Source organism: Synchiropus splendidus, chromosome 11, assembly GCF_027744825.2.
Source record: "Synchiropus splendidus isolate RoL2022-P1 chromosome 11, RoL_Sspl_1.0, whole genome shotgun sequence".
Taxonomy (NCBI): Eukaryota; Metazoa; Chordata; class Actinopteri; order Syngnathiformes; family Callionymidae; genus Synchiropus; species Synchiropus splendidus.
Window position 1 is genome coordinate 6,811,911 of NC_071344.1, and position 19,866 is coordinate 6,831,776.

The 19,866-nt window shown below is 42.4% G+C and overlaps 1 protein-coding gene across 7 annotated transcripts; it reads right to left on the minus strand.

Moving 5' to 3' along the window:
• Window positions 1-2,932: 2,932 nt before the first annotated feature.
• On the minus strand, window positions 2,933-19,866 carry lnx2b (ligand of numb-protein X 2b). 7 transcript variants are annotated; one of them, XM_053879603.1, is made up of 10 exons: window positions 19,734-19,866; window positions 13,881-14,445; window positions 12,098-12,291; window positions 10,019-10,218; window positions 8,537-8,950; window positions 8,164-8,316; window positions 5,577-5,751; window positions 4,871-5,111; window positions 4,639-4,797; window positions 2,933-3,943 (listed from the first exon to the last, which is right to left on the minus strand). In XM_053879603.1, the coding sequence occupies exons 2-10, from the start codon at window positions 14,285-14,287 to the stop codon at window positions 3,808-3,810; spliced, it is 2,079 nt and encodes a 692-aa protein (XP_053735578.1). In that variant the 5' UTR covers window positions 14,288-14,445; window positions 19,734-19,866; the 3' UTR covers window positions 2,933-3,807. The 7 variants fall into 7 exon arrangements, with proteins under 7 accessions (XP_053735578.1, XP_053735583.1, XP_053735580.1 ...); XM_053879608.1 differs by having other exon boundaries at window positions 19,831-19,854; XM_053879605.1 differs by having other exon boundaries at window positions 15,429-19,852.

A 19,866-nucleotide genomic window follows, 5' to 3' on the forward strand; every position in this document is an offset into this window, starting at 1 on the left:
TGAGGCCGGGCCTTATCACGGGCCGGCCATCACCGTGATAAGAAGAGGAAAGGCCAAAGGGCCGTAAGGAACCGCGTACAAGGCTCGGGTCAAGCGAGTGAGGAGGCTGGGCTCTGAGGGGGCAAGAATATTATCTGATAAGACTGGCCAAGGCCTTTTGATCTCCGAGGGGCTGATCCTCCGCTACAGGGTGTCATGCTGGGTGGACGAGCAGAACGACATGGCAGGTACAAACAAGCAAGGCCTTGAAAATCAGCTGGGACTGAGCATATTTACTCAGTGGAGACTGGAAAGACACGCACACACACACACAACTTCCATCCTAATCCCTCACTCTAGTTTGGTTCGCTGCGACCTAGAATGTTCTGGAAGACCTGATTGGATTCGGACATTAGGTCACTTATTAAACATCAACATGAGGCGCAGGCCGGACCCAAGGCTCTGGCAGCAAGCTGTGACTCGAACCAAATGCTTTGCTCTCCGGCTCCAGGGCGAGTTGAAGTTTTTTTTTTAAAGATGAGCCAGAGGCTGGACTGGCAAGCTGCTGCGGACCCCTGAGCAGAAGCAGACTGGAGCAGGACGCCCTTAGATGGGTGCAATTCGTACACAATCCTTGCATAAGGGGAGACTGGAAGTCTCTCTGCTTTGAATATTCAGGATTCCCTGCCAAATATTGAGATTGTATATATAGAAATGTTGCATGATGAATCAGCCCTGAGGTTTCAGACGCAAAGCAAACAGGAAGATGACAGTTTCAACGCACTAAAACATGTTGTCTTTGTGGAGATGGCGCGAGACATCCAAGGCTCTGTCGTCAGGACAACAATCCTGGTCACTCAACAAGCGGCATTTTCCGCACAGATACCCCAAAGATGTCGTAAAGAGCGGACACATGAAGCAAAGGCTGGCAATTGTTGGTTTGCTCTCGCTGTCGGACTTCAAAGACCTTCCACAGTGAGAGTGCAGCTGCCCCGACGGTGCGAGTTTCTTCTCTCACTCCAGAAGGAACTTGTTTGTGTTGAGGATGTTTGCTAATCCCAGGAAAGACAAATAGCCTTTTTTTTTTTTTTCTCCTGTTTGTTGGTACCGCAGCTCAAACACAGACCTCTTCTGTGTGAGCGACTCTCAGGATGTCTCGATCTGCTGTGTTGATCTTCTGTCTTCAGCCACTTCCAAGTTACTCATCACAGACTCTCATCCGCCTCAAATATTACTGGAATCGAAGATTTGCCGATAAACCCATAGCATTGTCACAGTCTTGCATCTGAGTCCTTAAATGCATGCGTTATATTCAACCCACATATCTCATGAAATCGAATCATTTTTAACCTATAAGAACACAGGTCTTACTGTAATACCTCCTGCTACCACCAGGCGTCACTCGATCTTAACTAAGATGTCCATCTACAGAACATGAGCAATAGTAAACGTAATTTTGGACTTTAAGCTTCCGGTTTTATGACTAAAATAAAATAATGAAAAAACCCTTCAATGTTTAAATTTAGTTGCTTATCATTGACGCAACATTTGGACACTTGTTTAAGTGATTTTTCTTGAATTAATGGATGAAGATTAATTGGTGTGTATATATATATATACTTCATTCTCGTGACTCACAAAAGTCTAGGCATACACTTAAGTCTTTAAAAAATTGAAATTATTTTTCAGTTGCATAGCAATAAGTAAACTGACATCAGGCTTATTTATTCAGACATGAACCTTTTAAATGCATGAACTGGTGAAGGCAGTTCTACTGAAGCGTTTAACACACCCTACACACACACGTTTAAAACGTGTAACTCCACATCAGGAGTGCTGAACCCAATGGTGCTGGGGGCCAACTCATCGAACGCAGTGCAAGTGTATATTTATCGACACTCCTTCAATCGGACAGATTAGCCGTCATGCAGAGGCTAACTTTCAAGAGATAATCGCTAACTTCGCCTCCCCCACCATCATCGCTTCAATGTACTTCACTGTGTTTTACTGAATTCCCTTCAGTCTGCTGAGATGAGTAAAGCTTGAACGCTGGAATCTTGGCCGGTCTCACATTGGCAGTGATGTAGTTCTTGGTGAGTTTAAATTAGTAATGGAGGGTTGGATTTGGCCCTCGGGCCTCGAGTTTCCCCACAAGAGCTCCACATGACATGCATCATGAGGTTGCTCTGTTTTTAGGTCACTGCCTGTCTCTGGAGATGCACTCCAGCCAGCCATATATCTCATAACAATAATAAATGATAATAAACACATGTATCCTATTTTTAAACAACCAACCTAATAATAATATCTGTACCTATTGAGAATCTTCGTCACGATTAAGAGACTCAAACTCTGCAGGCTAATAACAGGCTAAAGCAGTGGATTAACTGGTCACTGAATTATTGCCAGTCACCTTGGGTCTGAACTACACCTCCATTTTTAAATGTAAAAACAGCTACATTGAGAGAAGGAAATGCGTGAAATCAGGCAAGACTCAGGACGTTTGTCAGACCTCGGTTCATGACCTGAAATTTAACTTTTGCCTTTTATCTGATCTGAGTGAAAATTGTGAAACGAGCTTGTGTGTTTTCTGACGAACTGGTCTCTCAGCGGAGCGAGCCTCTGCCTGGGAGGCTCACGCTCACACACACACACACACACACACACCTGCATGATTGATGCATGACCCTGACCAATCGGAAAAGAGCAGGCGAGATTAAACTTGTTTTTCAGACAGAGCAAGTCATTTAAAGAGACCAAGTCCAGCGCTCCGTGGGGGTCCAGGGTCATTTTAAAAGCATGAGATGAGCAGGGTACGAGCTGAAACAACAAATGACACACCAAACACCGGGCTTTGAAAGATGTGTGGTCGCACTGACACATGAGAGCAGGCAACACTCCGCCCTCCGAGGATCTTAGTAATTCAAGAAAAAAAAATGGCACAGAAAAAACATTTTTGGATTTGATTTTATTGGTGAAACAGAGGTGGTCTACAGCTCTCAGACCAGGTCACCACCTCAGTCAATGAACAGATGAAACAGTGTATTTGAACATTCTCTGAACAGACGATGAGCAGCCCAGGAGAAGATTAGGCTGGTTGAAAGAGCAAATCTACATTCTATTTCATCCTTCCATCCAAGTGTTAAAAAAATAAAAACAAAAATAAATACAGCGCATGAAAGCAAATTTAAAAAATGGATTTGTGGTCAGTACCGAACAGGCGTCAATGACTGAAGAAGAGTGACTAAACTGCAAGTTTGAAGCGCATCACCCCAAAGACAATAAAACACAACCATCTTTTGGATTAAAATAAGTGATCAGACCAGTGTGGAGCAGCTAGTGACTGAAGGTTTCAGGTGGAATGTCTCTGAAAAAGTGCAGTTGAGTTGATAAAAACAAAACAACAAAATCACACTGGTGTACAGCCGCACGGCTCGCAGCGGCTGATTTTGGCATTGTTCTTCAAAACCATTGACATCTTTGGATGTTGCGATAAAGAATCACATTGAAGCTACAAAACATGGTCCACACACAGGACATATGCACTTGAGAGAGCATCAGCGCCGCTCTAGAGTTTGTACAATCAACACAATCTGACTGTCCTCCTCTAGAAGTCAGCCTGCAAGGCTCACAGTCACACAAACATCAGAGCACCTGCCGAAATCTCGCTGGTGAAAGTCATGCGCCCCTCAGCACAAAGGACGCCTCTTATGCACACACTCACTCGTTCTGTTGCATAAACTGATCAAACACCAGGAAGTAACTCAACAATTTGGCGAGTGGCTTTACTAAGTAAGAATGTTACGTGTGTGTGTATGTGCTTTCACTCTACACTAAACTTCCCGGCCATGAAACCACCGTCAGTGTGACCTTGTTCTTCTGCAGCTTGAGCATGGGGATGAGCGACGAGTTGTTCATTCCCACTGTGGTGGCTCCGTTCACCGCCACAATCTCGTCTCCGCACCTGGAGGTGGGAAGGGTTGAAGCAGCAGGTGAAGCCATGAAGGAGAGCAGAAATAACAGCCTCCTCAAAAACGGACGGAACCTCAGGACCCTTTCATGGCTCATGTCAGGTGTGATAACCAGATCACAAGTCTCTCTACAAGTCTCCCTTGACACCACCAGTGGATCAGCAGTGCAGTGGTGGGGGTGTTCTGGCTTGACCACTCTGCCTTGTGAGTTCCAGAGTATGACTCCTGATGTGAGCTGGCTCCACTGTCATGCTTCCCCGGGACCTCCTGTGTGTCTGTCACACTTCCAGGAGACATGCTAATGAAACGATACTGAGGAGATGGTTTCACCACGCAGGACTGTCTGTGTGCTAATGTGAGCCTGAATGGGCTTCACACTGGTATCTTGGTGACGCTCACAATGCTGATCGCAAAGCTACAACTTACAGTGTGAAGTCTGGCTGGTCGTCTCCAGACGATCATCATCTGCAGGCTCAGCAGGTACCTGATCTTGGCTCGCAATTGAGGAACAGACTACTGACACTCAGGCAGCTGAAGACTTCACTTCACTCAACATACTTTTGAATTCACCAGACGGAGATCCCAACCCAACGTTTAGGAAAGACCTTCATTCTCAGTATCACAATTGGACGCCGGCAGGTCTGTGACCGCCGTCAACGGGCAGCGAGAGCGTGTGCAGTGAACTTACTTGAGTCGCCCATCAAAGTGAGCGGGAGTGCCAGGCACAATGGTTTTGATGAAGAACGGCTGCTGCCCGCGACTCTCCTCGTAGCCTCCTACGATGCTGAAGCCCCAGCTGTCGTTGTTGGTCTTCTGCAGGACGATGTCGCGGCACCAGTGCATGTGACTGCAGCCACCACAGAGGACTGTGAGTGAAAAGCCAGAGACACAGGAAGCTCAAAAGTGTGGACAACCTCTACCTGGGCAGCCCCAGCCAGCGAGTCCACAAAGGCGTCCAGTTCAGAGGGTCGTCGCGCGAGTCTTCCTGAGAATCCCGCTCGTCCTTGCCAGCGTCCGCGGTGTCTTCGGAGTCCTCAGAGATGGTCTGGATGACACGCAGTGACACTTGCGACTGAGCCGTCTGCGCTTTCAGGGCAGAAACCGCCTCGCTGTACGTCAGCTGAGTGAGGTCCACGCCGTTTATGCTCAGCAGGACGTCGCCTGAGGAGAAGGAATGACCAGACTGTGCAATTGTTCCTTTCTCTTTGGGATAGTAGATCAAGCATGTATTCATCACCAGCACAACTTCAGCACACAGCACACCTTGATGACAAACTTTAAATATCTAACCTTTTGGTTAAGAACCTAAAGCAACCCAACTTCAGAGTATTATTTTTTAAGCACGTACATAACTGAATAATCAAGTGTAAAGGTTCATCAAGTAAGATATGACAGAGTAAAAATATCTTCACCTGGGAGGGTCATTTTCACTGAGGAAATTATTTGGTGATAAATCTAATTCATCATGGACTGAACCTGAGACAATAATCGACAAATCCATGCGAGCTCCTCTAACTCCGACTCCGATATTGGCACATTAACCGTTCAGACCCATCCCTGTTTCATGTGGCCAAAAGATGCGAAACACAGTCCTCCACAGACAAATGAATGCTGAAACTGCGGTACCTCTCTTTATGGTGCCGTCGCGGTGAAGACAGCCCACCGGCTGTACACTGGTGATGTAGACCGGCAGTCGACTGCGACAGTCTCGCCCTCCCGCGATAGTGATGCCCAAGGAATGTCGGGGCTCCTTCTTCAGGCTCACAGTCTTCTCCTGGCTAGAAAACCCCCCTGGTGGATCCTGCAAGAGAGAAAGTTGAAGTACTTCACTCTAATAGTCCATGAATGAGAGAGAAGAACAACTCTTCAGCAATATTGTACTTCACTTGTACCGTTAGTGCAGCGTCATGTGCAGCTGAAGGATGGTACATCCAAGTTACATTCAGTGAAATGACGGTGGTGTGTGAGACAACCAGACCAACAGAGAAAACAAACATTTGTTTGAACTTTAAATAATTCTAGAACACAGATTTGTTTATTGCATAATGGCACTTTCAGGTGGGTCATTCTCCACGCTGTCGTCGAGCAGCAGAGACGACTGATATTCCCTCTGACTCAAACACATAATGGATGCGCGTGGTTTTCACCTTCCTTAATTCACCATAACATATTGTATTAAATGCAGATTAAAGAGTCAAGAAAAAGTGCCCAGCTTCAAATTGAAATCTCACTTTGACATGGCACTAAGTGTGTGCTGTATTGACAAGGCAAACACTAATATTCATTGCATACGACCATTAAATCAAGTGTGGGATCACACTCCCCCTCCAGGATTCTTTCACTCGACTAACTTATCTCACAAATCCACTCGTAGAAACAAATGTAAGGCAGATGATGTGGCTGGAGGAGGCGGCGTGTGAGGATCCGCACTTAGCCCTCGGAATGGATGTGAGGAAACTGACAGCTTCAAGCAGCCTCCTTGTTGCATTCTGCAGCCTGTAAACTATGAAAGGGGAAGCTCGGGGGAGGTGTGGTGGCTCTTCCTACCCTCCCCAGCAGGGAACCCCTCCCCCAAAGCAAGACGAAAAGACTCCACTCTGCAGGCGAAAGCTAACTGTTACCCACTTTGATCCTCTGTCACCCAAAGAAACAAGCCAAAAACAACAAGGCCGAGGCCTCGCAGTGGCAGACTGAGCAGCACCCCAGGCCTTTTGATCAGGACAGAAGGAGGTTCTGCAGAGGAGCTTTCATCTCTGTTCACCGACGCAGGTGTCTGCTGTCAAAAGCTCTTCACCCCCAGCTGGGGGGCTGCCTTTCTTTACCAGTGACAGTGTATAGAACAACTGAGGGTGACAAAGGAGTGAACGTCACAATTACACTGAATAAACATAAACATGGGGACTTTTTAGGATACTACTTCCTGTTGTTTACATTTTCAAGGGGGTGGGGTGTTTGGTTCTACTAGTGGCATGGTACATAACTCCAACATTGGATTCAACAGTCAGATCCAGGGGAAAAGACAGGGCAAACATTAGGGCTCTAAACACTTCAGAAGTAGAAAACTAAGAATGTTGAACCGGGCAATTTAAAGAACGTGAGTCACGTAATTATTAAGGTCATTCAAATATTGCAGTGCATTTCATTTATTAAAGATCATGAAAATAGTTCAACATTATATATTGAAAGGATCAAACTACAGCAAAGATAAAAAATAAAGAATTTAAGCTAGTCACATTTGTGGACAGTGACCTTTAAAAAAAAAAGCCGTATTGAAAAAACATCACTGACCACTGCCATGGATCATTTCAGGAGTACCTAAAGAACAACCACATCATCATCAAGTCAAACATTATATAGACCTTCAAATGGTTCAGCTGCAGCACCGCCTCAAATGTATCCCTAACACCACCTGTTTCTATTCCCAGTGAGGAACCCTCACAAGCTGTAAGTTGAATTATGAAAAATGTCATGAAAGCTCTTCATTGGTGGGCGTTTCAATGTCTCTTTCTTGTTAATCAAACACCTTCACTAGTTGCACCAGTCACTGAAATGTGCTCTCGTCTTCTGTTGCGACATTTTCATAATATGATGAAACAAATAGGTCGGACGGTTTGTGGTTCCACCAGTCTTAAATGAATCAATTTGAGAACCACGTTAATAAACTGCTAGCTAATATTTGACTGTTAGAGAAAACAGCGTTGTGAAGTCTCGAACTCTCACTCACACCTTCAGAGTAAACCATAAATCGAGACAAAGAGGCGTCACTATCACTATCATGGGTTACACAATGAACGAAGGATCTAGCTAAGTTTACAAACAAAAGCTTCATTATTACGGACGTCTTGCTATTATTTATACGTGAAACAATTACTGTTTGATGTGAATAAATACAACTACTATAATAAATCAAAACGCTGTCAAGCCGCGTGACAATTCATGACTTAATTCAGCACCTGAATGCATCGTCCCTGTTCGACTTTATAGCTTTCCAATGTGAGCAAGCACAGGGCGAGAAGAGAGGATGTCGAGCTAGCAGAACACCCAATGGAAAAAGATGGTGACAAAGAGCACAATAAAGTAAAGGAATCCAAAGTCAGCTTCAAATGCAAGTGCATGTCAACAGAAATCACACAACACCTCTGCTCATAAAAAATGAAAACGAAAAATGCCAAGTTTGCATCGTAAAGAAAATCAAATGCAACCATTCAGCTACCTTCATATACGTGGATCTTCTCCTGAAGTACTGCGGGTCAGGTGCTCTCCTGCCCGCCCTGCCATGTTGTCCGTCTCTGCTGCTGCTGCTTGTTGCTTCCTCCGTAGTCTCTGCCGGCCGCATCACCACAAAGTTTACACGCACCTCACTGGCCTGAACACACAAGATATAGAAACAATTCAAAACAACAGACTTAACGGACGTTTCTTATTTTCAATGACCAACTTAAAGTTGCCTTGGTTCTTTGTTGGCGAATGTTCAAAAACAATGCAAAAACGTTGAGAGTCATGGCGGAAATTGTACCTCGGTGATATTTTCTAGGAACAGCATAACCGAACATCATGACCAAATCAAATGATGCTATTGGCAGTACCTGAATGATCTGCGCAGCACTCTCAGGGGTACCGTGCCGCAGGTCGTGCCCATTGATGGCCAGAACTTTGTCATTGTTTTTTAGTTTCCCGTCTTTGGCAGCCAAACCACCAGGCAGCAGGTCAAGAATGAAAACCCCACTCTCGTCTGATTTGCGGATCAGTTTGATGCCGAGAGGCTCGTTGCGCTGACTCTTCATCAGTGTGACTTGAAGGACTGATCCTTGGCTATGATTGGAGGTAGAGTTGCCTTGAGGGCTGTGTGAAGACTGGCTCAACGACGACTGGTGGTCGCTGCGTGAATCTCTGGACTTAAATCCCTTTTCCTGCAGCACAGTCAGCCGGAGGAGGGCAGGCAGCCGCAAAACTGCAATGGCTCGAGCGTGAGGGACAGAGGCCAGACTGATGTCATTGACCTGGAAACACAACATGAGCGGTAGTCAAAACAGAGTCAGTAAACAAGTAGACAGGATGACCTTCTTGTATTAGCAGCAACAGAGTCTTCTAGAATAGTCATGTCTGTAATAAGCAGTGTCATTTGTTTTAAAATGCACTGAAAAACATAGATCAGGGCAGCAGACAAAACTACATTGAAAGCACTACTTAATTGAAGCCCAAAATAAAAAAATATGAAAATATGGTTTCAAACACACCAGGAGGGAAGTTAAGCGCTACAGCTATACCTGCTTAACCTTTACTAAATCTAACAATGGCAAATCTATTGTGGGAAGAAAACTTAAGCTAAAGAGGGTCATTGAATACAAACTATTAAAAACAACTCCCCAAACTGATCACAAACATTAGTGCGATACCATGTCAGATTCTCTTCTGTGAATGCTATCACGCACTACTCAGGTTACAAACTGTTTTTCGTCGAAGTCAAGACATGAAGATGTTTGGAGCAGGCTTCCCCCCGAAAATCAATACACCGACCGTGAAAGACAAAGCTTGTGTTTCGGTATAAGAAGATGGAATCCATTAGTGTCACTGGCTCTCACTGGACTCATCATCATTCCACAAAGTCAAAAACAAAACGATGCTAAAAGTCTGTTAAGTGGGAGGTTACACTTCACCTAGGAGGCCACTGTAAGACCAGAAACCACCAGTTAGGGTGCTCTGTCAGCAGAATTGCTCGCACAAGTCGAACTTGTTTAGAGCTAGACTGACGGGCAATTTGCATTCAGATAAAATACTGACATTGATTTTCTACAATTAACATATCGTATCTAACAAAATAAGTTTTTCATAAACAACGACTGTATTATCACAAGTCCGCTAAGTGTGTAACACCTGCCCGTGTTAGTCTATAAAGTCACGCCTCCAGGAGCCATGTAACCATGGACACCAAAACTTGTCTGTCCGGATTTCCCTTCTGTTTAGAACAGCCTGGGAATGTCATGAAAACATTTTAATGTAACAATAAATTATGCCTCACGCAGCTACGTTGGAACAGGTCACAGTGTTTCTCTTTATGACTTGTTTACCTCCAAGATGTGGTCGCCTGGTGCCAGTCTGCCATCGCGGGCTGCTTGCGAGCCCCAGATGATTTCCTGGATGACAATGTTTCCCAGAGGCGTGTCTTTTCCTCCCACAATGCGAAGGCCCAGCTCTTCTTCAACGTCATCTCGGAACAACTCCACAACGCTGGACTCGGCCACAAGGCTGGACCTCAAGGGTGTGTTGTCTAGAGAAAGAAACATCAAAATTGTCACACAATAATTCTGTTTTAAAAAGCTTTTTGCGGATGACTCATAACTGTTTGCAGTGACAACACAAGGCAAGATTAGGTCTAACACACAACAAAGCTGGGAATTGGAAACCCAACAGGTTTAGAAAAAAAAAAATCGATAAAGCAACAGGTGGAATGCTGTATGATGTGAATTCGGGACTTAATAAAGACAAGCTGCGTAGTTTTGAACAAGATTGATTTGACTCTTGACTCAGTCATCCACATGGTGCAAATGAAGTGGTGCAGTGAATAAAAATAAGTGGTGCAGTTTGCCAGTTATGAACTTACGTAATCCACAAAGGTTTGACCAAGGAGCAACACTGGACAGTAACAACAAAAGAAACTTTACATTTTGCCAAGATGACTGTGGTCCATCACTCCCTTTCATATTATTCAATCAGTGCAATGCAGGCATAAAATGTCAGCCGTTTCAAGCCATGCTGTAACACTTTATATTACGCCTCACGCTCGTGCCTTTAAACAATGGTTGCATAATGCACTATCATCCAACATGGCTTTTTACTACCTTTGGCGGCGTTTAGATTCACATTGTAAAATAAAACAGTACTACAATGATTTAAAACAAACCGCAGTGGAGAAGACCATAAACTGTTAATCATCACAAAGAAAAGGCACGTTTCAGTCACAATGAGGCAGTGAGCACGTGATCACAAATGTGAACAGCTATCTGGAGTGACAACTATCTGAGCTGCGGCCAATGTCGTTTATTGCTATTAGATAAAAGAACATAGCAGTGATGTAAGATGTTTACCTCAATAAAATGGATATGGATACTATCACCTCTTGGAGCATCATCATTTTGATCACATTAGAATATCAGATTGTAAAACATGATTAAAGCCATTTCACAAAGTTGTACTTGAGGTTAGAGTACCTTGAAATACGATAGGACAAAAATAAAACATCTAAACTCAGCACTCAGCTTCACCAGTATTAATCTTCAGTCTTCAGATTTCTATCTGAGGACGTAGTTCAGCTGGGTTAGAGAGGTAGTTGTCCAGTGTAAACAAAACACATTCTAGTCAGAAAAAATAAGGTTCACACGTTTGTATTTTTCCATGTAGTTTGTGTCCTAACACTATGTTAAATATTCATTCTTAAGCAAATGTTATGCACAGAGTAGGTTTGGTCTTACCAAACCACTTAACCAGTTGCCCAGCAACCACATATCACAGGACTTTGAAGCCTGAATCAGACAGGTAGGTGGATGAAAGGCTTTTTTTTTCCAGTGAATGTGGCTGTCTGATTACTGCAGCTGTGAGTTGATACACGTTTCCCTGACTCAGATGATGAGTAATTTGTGACAAACTAGCAAAAAAAAAAGCCAGAGGCTAAAAACATCTGCAATCACACAGAGATGGGAACATCTAGGCTCAGAATCAATAAAAAAGTAGTTTCTGTTTATTCATTCAAAACGCGTTCAAACTCAGAGGGCTGCATCGAAACTGCTGTGTTTGCTGATTCTGATAAAAGTACAGTCACGACATTCATACCGTGCACATCTTCGCAGATGATTTCGGATTCAGCAGAATTCTTAATTGTTGTCTAACTTAGGTTTTTTTCTCCAGTCTGGAGTGTTCTTTTCCATACAAAAGAATCTCAAATTCCACAAAACATCTTTGACCGAGATGGAAAATGTAGAGTAAAGAATCAAGTTTCTTTTGTCAGCATATTATAGGAGTGAAGCGCCATGTGATACTCAGTATATGCTTACATGAGTGATGTGAAGCATCAACAAACTATTTAGAAAGTAGGAAATATTGCAAATGACGTGAGTGTTATTAAAGCGAAGAGAGTGTTCATCATTTCATACCATCCTCAGACTCCTCATACGCAGGGTTGATCAGTCCAGGCTCTGGTTGATCTCTTGATAGTGTTCGAGAGGGTGATGTTGATTGCTTGGCATCGCCAGAAGACTCTCCATCACCCTTCCGACCTTTTAACTCATTCCAAGATGGTCTCTTCCTCTTCTCAGCCTCTTCCTTCAGTCTTCTAAAAGCAGGACATCTGGGGACAGGAACACAAACTAAAGCTTTTAGGAGAGAGATAAACATGGGCTGCTAATCATGTGTAATAGTGGTCAGAAATATTAATCAGAAGTAATAACACCAAAATGTAGTGCAGTAGTAACCAAGACTCATGTTTGAGCAGCAGTTCTCTCCTCACGTCTGAACTTCGTCACATAGCTGTCACAAAGGTACACACAGATGTACCAGCAGGCAGATCTGCCAACCACAACAGCCCATGTTGTCAGTGACCACTCCAATGATAAGTACCTTCCATACCAAGTAACTACTAGTTTCTGTCTGAAGTACAGCAGAGCCCTTTGTTTGACGAAAATGTAACAGCCTCTGAGAAAGAAACACGTCTTTTAAATGGGTCAGACACCTCCGATGACAGTAGTTTGTAAATTCCTTCAATAGTTTCTGAATTCTCTACTTATGACATAAAGGTATATACATCTGAAAGGCAATGTTCCATTTCAGTTCAATTAATTTCATATGAGGCACCTGAAAAGAGTTTGGGGAAGTCATCATTGGCGGTTATACAATCAAACTTTAGGGGATTTCATTTTCTTCAGCCGGTCATATAGAAAACAACTAACTGGAAGTGTCCCAGCAATTTTTTTTCCTGTCCAACGTCTCAAAAAAAAAAAAACAGTTATATAAACCCTGTACTTTCAGATTGTTTCTGTTGACAGTTAATCCGATACTGGAATTCTAGATAATTATTAACACCACCTACTAGTGGAAGTGTTGAGCAACCACTACTTTCAAGGTTTCCTGGTTGAAAGGCTCACCCACGAGTGGAGGAGTTAACCACATTCTGACAGAAGAAAGCAGGCCCAAACACACAAGTAAATTGGCTTTATTATTTAAGATCACAAATGTTGTAGTAATTGTAAATGAAAACATCCATGTACTCTGAATTTTAGTTATGAATGGAACCACAGGGTAACGGTTTCCAAATAAAGGTAAGGGACTGAGATTGAAGTGGTTCAAATTCAAATTCAAAATGTTCAGTAGATAGTCTCAGTCAAAAGACGAGCAATGATAAACCAAAAGACAAAGGAATCCATTTAAATTTCCTGAGGATGGAGCGATAGGATATAAACAAATGAAAAAGCATAGGCCACCTAGCCAGGGTTCCATAACCTGTGCCCAACTGCTACTGTTTGGGGGGGATCGTGTAAGGAATGCCACTTGGTCCCCCACCTACACCTTCACTTTAAGATTTCAAGTTACTCAAAAAAAAAAACGAGCCATTTGTTGTTTCTGCCACTTGTGACAAAACAACTACTTAAACTCTCAATGTTATGGGGTGTTGGGGGTCAAATAATTCTAAATAAATCTATTTGACACGATGTCAGAACCCATACATTCAATATTACGTTATGGTAACGACAGAGTTTCTACTTGTGTGATAACTTTCTCAAATAAAATATGACAAAGCTCAACAACAAACATTAACCACCATGGTATGTAATAAAGATTTGTCAAATAGGAAATGTCACTTATGACAAACACACTTAAACACAATGACAACAGAAAGAAAAAACACTCAAACCCACTAAATAACACCTGAGGAAAACTCACCTGTTGTGCAGGTGAGGTTGCAGTTCACAACGTTGCATCTGTTGTTGACACTCTGCAAAGTGAGGGCATGTGACAGTCAGCTTGTCCAACAGGTTCCTGACCAAGAGGCTGGATGGGCGACACTGGTGCAGCTGCAGGCGTTGGCGGTCCACAGGACAGAAGTCCTGCTCTTTCAAGAAACTGCTCAGGCACTCAAAGCAGTAGGTGTGCCCACATGGGGTGTCCATTGGCCTTAGTAAAGGCTGAAGACAAATGTGGCAAACCAGCTCATCATCCACATCGTCTTGGTAGTCATAAAGGTGACTCTCCTGCCCATCATGTTGCTGGCCACATTCTTTACATACCCTTGCCCATGAAAGACCGGCACTGCCGCTCACACCAGCAATCTTGGTTTCTGTTCCAGCCATTTGTAAAGCCTTGATTTTAACTTGGTGAATTCTCTTTCCCGCAGAACAGCCTCAAAATCTCATTAGGTCTGCATGTCAAAAGGTCATTCCATTCCAACGTTGGGAATTATGCTGATCCAGTTTCATCTGTGAAATCTCCATGTCCTCATGGTCACCTACTGCAGAACCAAAAACAAAGCAGAGCTGTTATTTCGAGGCACACCATCGGCTCGACAGGAAATAACTAATGTGAGGAGCCACAGCAATACGGCAGGAAGTTGCAGCTGCTTCCTCTCAACAAGTTTCCTGACGGGCGAAAGGAATTCTCATTTCAGCTGAGAGTCACATCTGCTCGACTGAGCACGCTTAACTGAGAAGCGAAGCCAGAAGTGAGGATATAGTCATAACCCCATTTAGTGGACAAGAAGAAAGGCATGGCACTCCAGTGTGTGTGAGAGGGTTGAATGAACCGAGCACAACTATAATTCTCAACTCTAATGGACCTATTACACCCAATCAGCAGTGGTCTCCCATTCGTTTGTGCAGCTAATCCGCTTTACTTCCCTCTTATAAGGCCAGTGTTGATTAGGAACGCATTCTTCTGTGAAACTTTTGGCCACCTACCATACATGACGGAATGAATGGTGATACTGAGAAATGAGAAGATTTAGACCTGGACCTTAGGATATATGTAAAATGTGATGCATGCGTAAAACTGGCCGAGCAGAGCATATGATGGTCTGTGACCATCAACAGAATTGTTGATCAACAGAACCAACAGAATTGTTACTATTATTGTTTACAGTTATGAATAAAATGACATCTAATTCAGACTCAGAATATGCCAATAATTCTATAGGCATAATATTGAATACAGGCCAGAAAGCAAATGTATAGTATTAACGCATTGCAAACATTCATGAATTGCTGGGTTGGGCTGCAAATTCACAAGGTAATTGAAAGTGTAGCCAAAAACACGATAGTGATGCAGGTGACCACTTCTGTCAAATTATGTAAAATGTATGCTTGATCAGTAAAGAAACATATACTAACATACAATTGTAAAAATCTACAACTTTCTCTATGCTAAAGGGGAAAGTACCCTGGTGAATGACTTCACTAACTACTGGAAAAAGTATGGCGCAACATTCTAGTTACTCACCCAGAATGATATCCCTGTAGTGCAGCGCACCAAGTAGTCATCGCACGAAAACACAAGACACTATCGGAGCAGCTGCCTGAAGCTTGAATGAAACCAGAGCCCTGCCTCCCTGCACATTGTCAGTGTGTGTGCGCGCGCATGGGTTTATGAGCCACTGCTACACTTGTGTAAGGAATGCAGAGGGGAATTGGTTTAACTAAGCAGAGTGGAGCACAGCTGAGAGTGTCTCTCCTGCCTGTGTGACCGAGTTTGCTCATAGTAGACTGCTGATTTTGCATTACGACAGGTAATGCACTCTCAATAGAAGAGTGACTGATGACAGAGATGTGTGCGCACACATACTCCCATAGGTGCACACCACTGCTAACGTCACAGCTCTCCCTTTGTCCTCATGTTGTACAAATGATACCCACTCTTGTAATGGATAGCGTTCCTGGATCCTGGAGTCCACAGAGAGACAGAAGAAACTCGCCTATGCTCTACTTCCTTCAGCCAGATGAATGGTTGACATTAAAATATTACACAAACAGTTGAAATACAAAACTATCAGGTCACAATATGTCTCCTGGTTGTTGACAATGAATTCAGTTACCACAGAAACAAAGCTGTGAATAAGTATTCTGCTTATCTTTTTTGTCCTTAAATATCCAGCTACTTCCAAAGGTTGTAACATGCTGGGCAGTACATTATCTGAGGATTCTCTGAAAGAGAGTGTGTACATGTTGGTCAACAGTCCGCACAATATTTTTCTAGTTTGTAGATGATGCTAGTCAGAGAACATGCAAACTAGAAGAAAAAAAAGATTATCCAAAGCAGCACAGCTCTTAGCGTTTATTTCAGCCTTGTGTTAGAAGAGCTGAACTGAGCACAGAGCCAACAGGTATGCAAGATGTATGCAGCGGTTGCAGTAGTTCAGTGGCAACAGTATATTTCACATGATGTAGAGTTGATGGGAATGTAACAGTTACAACAAGCCTATTTGCTGCTTAATGACATTAGAATCGTCTTTATATTGGGGAATATTGTCAGAAAACAATGTATTACCCTGCCCATGATAACTGCTATTTCATGAGTCAGGTTTGACCAAATGGTAATTTTCAGCATGACAAAAACATTTACTTATACCAATTAATGCTTTAAATTAAATAATGAATATAAATGAAGCTAAATTTCGGTTGTTCAGTCACTTCATTACAGACATATTCTGAGTAATTAATGTCAGTCTAGCTTCATACGCCAATGGGTCCTGAAAATGAACGTCCGAAGAAGTTTTACTGTATATGATAGCTGATGATGAAATACAACAGTTTATTGTTGATTCTATGCAAAGTTCAACTACTACACAACTACTAGACAATGAAATGAGCTTTTTGTTTTTTCCCAGCCATTTCCACTGAAACCATGATCCAAATCAAATGCCTTGAAATCATGTGAGAGACTAAGCTTCCTGAGGAAATGTCTCTGGTCCTACGCTATCCTTAAGTCCCACACTGGATTATCAGAGGTGGCTGGCATTCAACGAGCCACTGTATTTTCTTTGAAGTGTTATTCATTTGTGCTGCCACACCCAAAATGAACACACAGGTGAGGCCCCGATAGGCAAATAAAATCTTCAGTCGGTGAGACAGGGGTGTGTTACGTCTGTTAGAGACACCAGTGCTGCGTCAGCAGTCGGGAATAAATTACTAAGAACAATGGGAAAGAGTTGGCTGATCCAATCTGCATGAGGCATTACGTAAAAACTGTCTGAAATGTGTACAATTTTGTCAGTGATCTGGATGAGTGTGTCAACAGGCTGTTTTCAGGTAAAGCACAGTGTCCACCACAAGTTAATAAATGGTTAATACATTTTTAACTGGTGACAAAACAGTCTGTTTTTTAAACTAAAATAAACATTAGCTCATGATGAACATGTATCCAAACCAAAATGTTTTAAATTAGAGACTAATCCTGAATCAGACACCATATAAAACTTGTTCACACTCCCAGTTGCCACTTTCACTTGGAAGGGTAACCATGCTCACTATCACTTATCCAAAGTTTATTTTCACAAGGTAATAAAATATAAAGCCTCTATCACTCACTGATAGCTTAACCAACTATACAACATCATTAAATTATTCTAACAATTTAATTGAAATAAAGAGGACAAGTCTGACTTAATTATCAACGTTAAATAGATGATAAATTCTTAAATTGATAGTGACTTTAATGTCACATCTTGAGCTTAAAACCCCATATAAAACAGTTTTCTTTAAAAGACATACCACCTCTTTCTGTCGTGTTATCTACAGTAAATAGCTTCTCTGATATGTCACATTGCAGTCTACTATCACTCTGCACGTGGTCTTGTCAGCCTTGCTGAACCATGATCCTGTTTTCCTTTCTTGAACCCCATTGATTGCTAGTGAAAACAGCTCACCAACACACAAGGATGGACACAATATTGCATATAATTTCTGTTTTCTTTTGATGTTACTTGTATATTCTATGAAATATACTCTGAATAAGTACTACCAAATAATTTAAATATTTAAATAGATAACAATTTAGCTATTTAAACTTGATCAACGCCAAACTCAACATAAATACCACGGATTTTGTTCTAGACTGAATACATTCACTGCTCCCTTAACATTTTCATATTGATTTTCTTTTACAGTTTTTTTTTTTTTTTACATATTATTTATTCCCCCTCCATTTTTAAACATACTGCAAAGAGCACTCAATGTACCATCCGTGCTGTCTGGCAAAACACCACCAAGAATTGAATCATCAATCCAATCCATCCATGGTGGTGGCACCCAATATGGAGGACTTTTAGTCGGTGATATATGATTAATGAAATGGAGTGATAAAGTACTGAGGATATTTTGATGGTGGCGAGCAAGTGAGACCTGTACCCATTGGTGCAGGACATAGGTTCAATAAACCGAAGGTTTGCTATTACATGTGATAACACGTGATAATAAAATGTATTGGTCTAACATGTATTTATTTCATTTGTGCAGCTTAGCGTTTTGTGTACACTGTTGCCTTGTGTACATCCTCGTTGTACGTGTGTCTTTGCTGCTTGCTGCTGTGACGCGACTGTTGGGCAAATACCTAATCTAAGACTTATAGCGTTCTTTACAATATTACTTAAATTCTAATACATGACGCATAACGCCAGCTCCTGACATCACAACACTCTAGATTTGAAGGCAGAGTGGGCCAAAAACAAAACACGAAAATGTTGGTTCAATGTGTTCTGAAAGAAGACTGGGCTTTGAAAAGAAAAACATAATTCCTTTACAATATTCAATTTGAAGGATTTGTCAGTCATTGTTATACATGTTCAGGATGTTTTCTTTTTTTTAACAATTTCATGACCTCACCTGAGGTTATGTTTTCAACGGTGACGGTCTGTCTGTGTGCGTTTGAAACAACATGAAACGTTATGGACAGAGAAGCGAGAGAACAAGGTATTACATTTTGGAAGTGATCCAAATCACTTTCTGAATCCAAGGTTGTTGGGTTTTTTTTAGCATTGATATTTTTTAGCAATGGGGGGAAAAGGACCATTTTCAGCATTTTTTTGAAGACACTTTGTTATTGGAAGATTGTATTGGTGCTGGAAAGAAGTGGCTTGGTTGAGGTTTGAGCTCTTTGAGTGCTTTTCTAATTTTTTATAATACAATGAATAATCTTAGAATTGGACTTATGCATGTGAAGGAATCACACTACTAGTGTGGTGGTCCAAATCACATATTTCACCACTATTTCCGTCATGTCATTTTCCTTGGTGGTAGGAGAGCTTCTTTTTAGGTTGCCCACTCAGACTGACGTGTTGTCATTGGGGGTCATAAATAACTCACTGTCTCCTGTCAGGTCAAAACTGTTCGGACCTTCCAGCCTGTGACAGACGCAGTCAGCAACATGGAAAGATTGTGATACTAAAAGTAAGCGAGGAAAACAAATATGGGTGTTGATAAAGGTGTTTACGGCCGCAGCACGCTGGCTCGCATTCACGTTGACATAACCTGGGCAAGCTAAACATGCTACATGCTAACTTACCTTCTCTCCCCAGAGTGAAGACAATAACCACACTTTGAAGTATAAACATCATGACTACAACATGACACACGTGAACAACAACTTTATATGTTGGATATTTACACAAGCACTCCATATTTACTCAAGTCCAGACCGAAACTCGTCTTACCTGTGTGTGTGCTTGTTTTTTTTTTTTTTTCCGGAAGTAGCTTCGCCATTGTCAGCGAAAAAAACAGTTATAACGACGAAACAAATGACTCGTGAACTCACCTCAAGCAGACAGTCCCTGGTTCCCTTAAAAATTCTGAAGTTGTACCGCGTTTGAGTGGATAACTTTCCCCACTTTGCGGCCCAGGTGAAGACTAACCTGTCGGAGCGCAGTGGGCGAGTCAGCCGGTGTGGG

What these genes read in the sequence shown, in the direction of transcription:
- lnx2b (XM_053879603.1), bottom strand. Translation starts at nt 14,287, where the DNA reads ATGGCTGGAACAGAAACCAAGATTGCTGGTGTGAGCGGCAGTGCCGGT. An exon ending in CAACCTCACCTGCACAACAG is followed by an intron (nt 12,292 to 13,880) that starts GTGAGTTTTCCT and finishes TCCTGTCCCCAG; the next exon opens with ATGTCCTGCTTTTAGAAGAC. An exon ending in CGACGGCACCATAAAGAGAG is followed by an intron (nt 5,112 to 5,576) that starts GTACCGCAGTTT and finishes CCTTCTCCTCAG; the next exon opens with GCGACGTCCTGCTGAGCATA.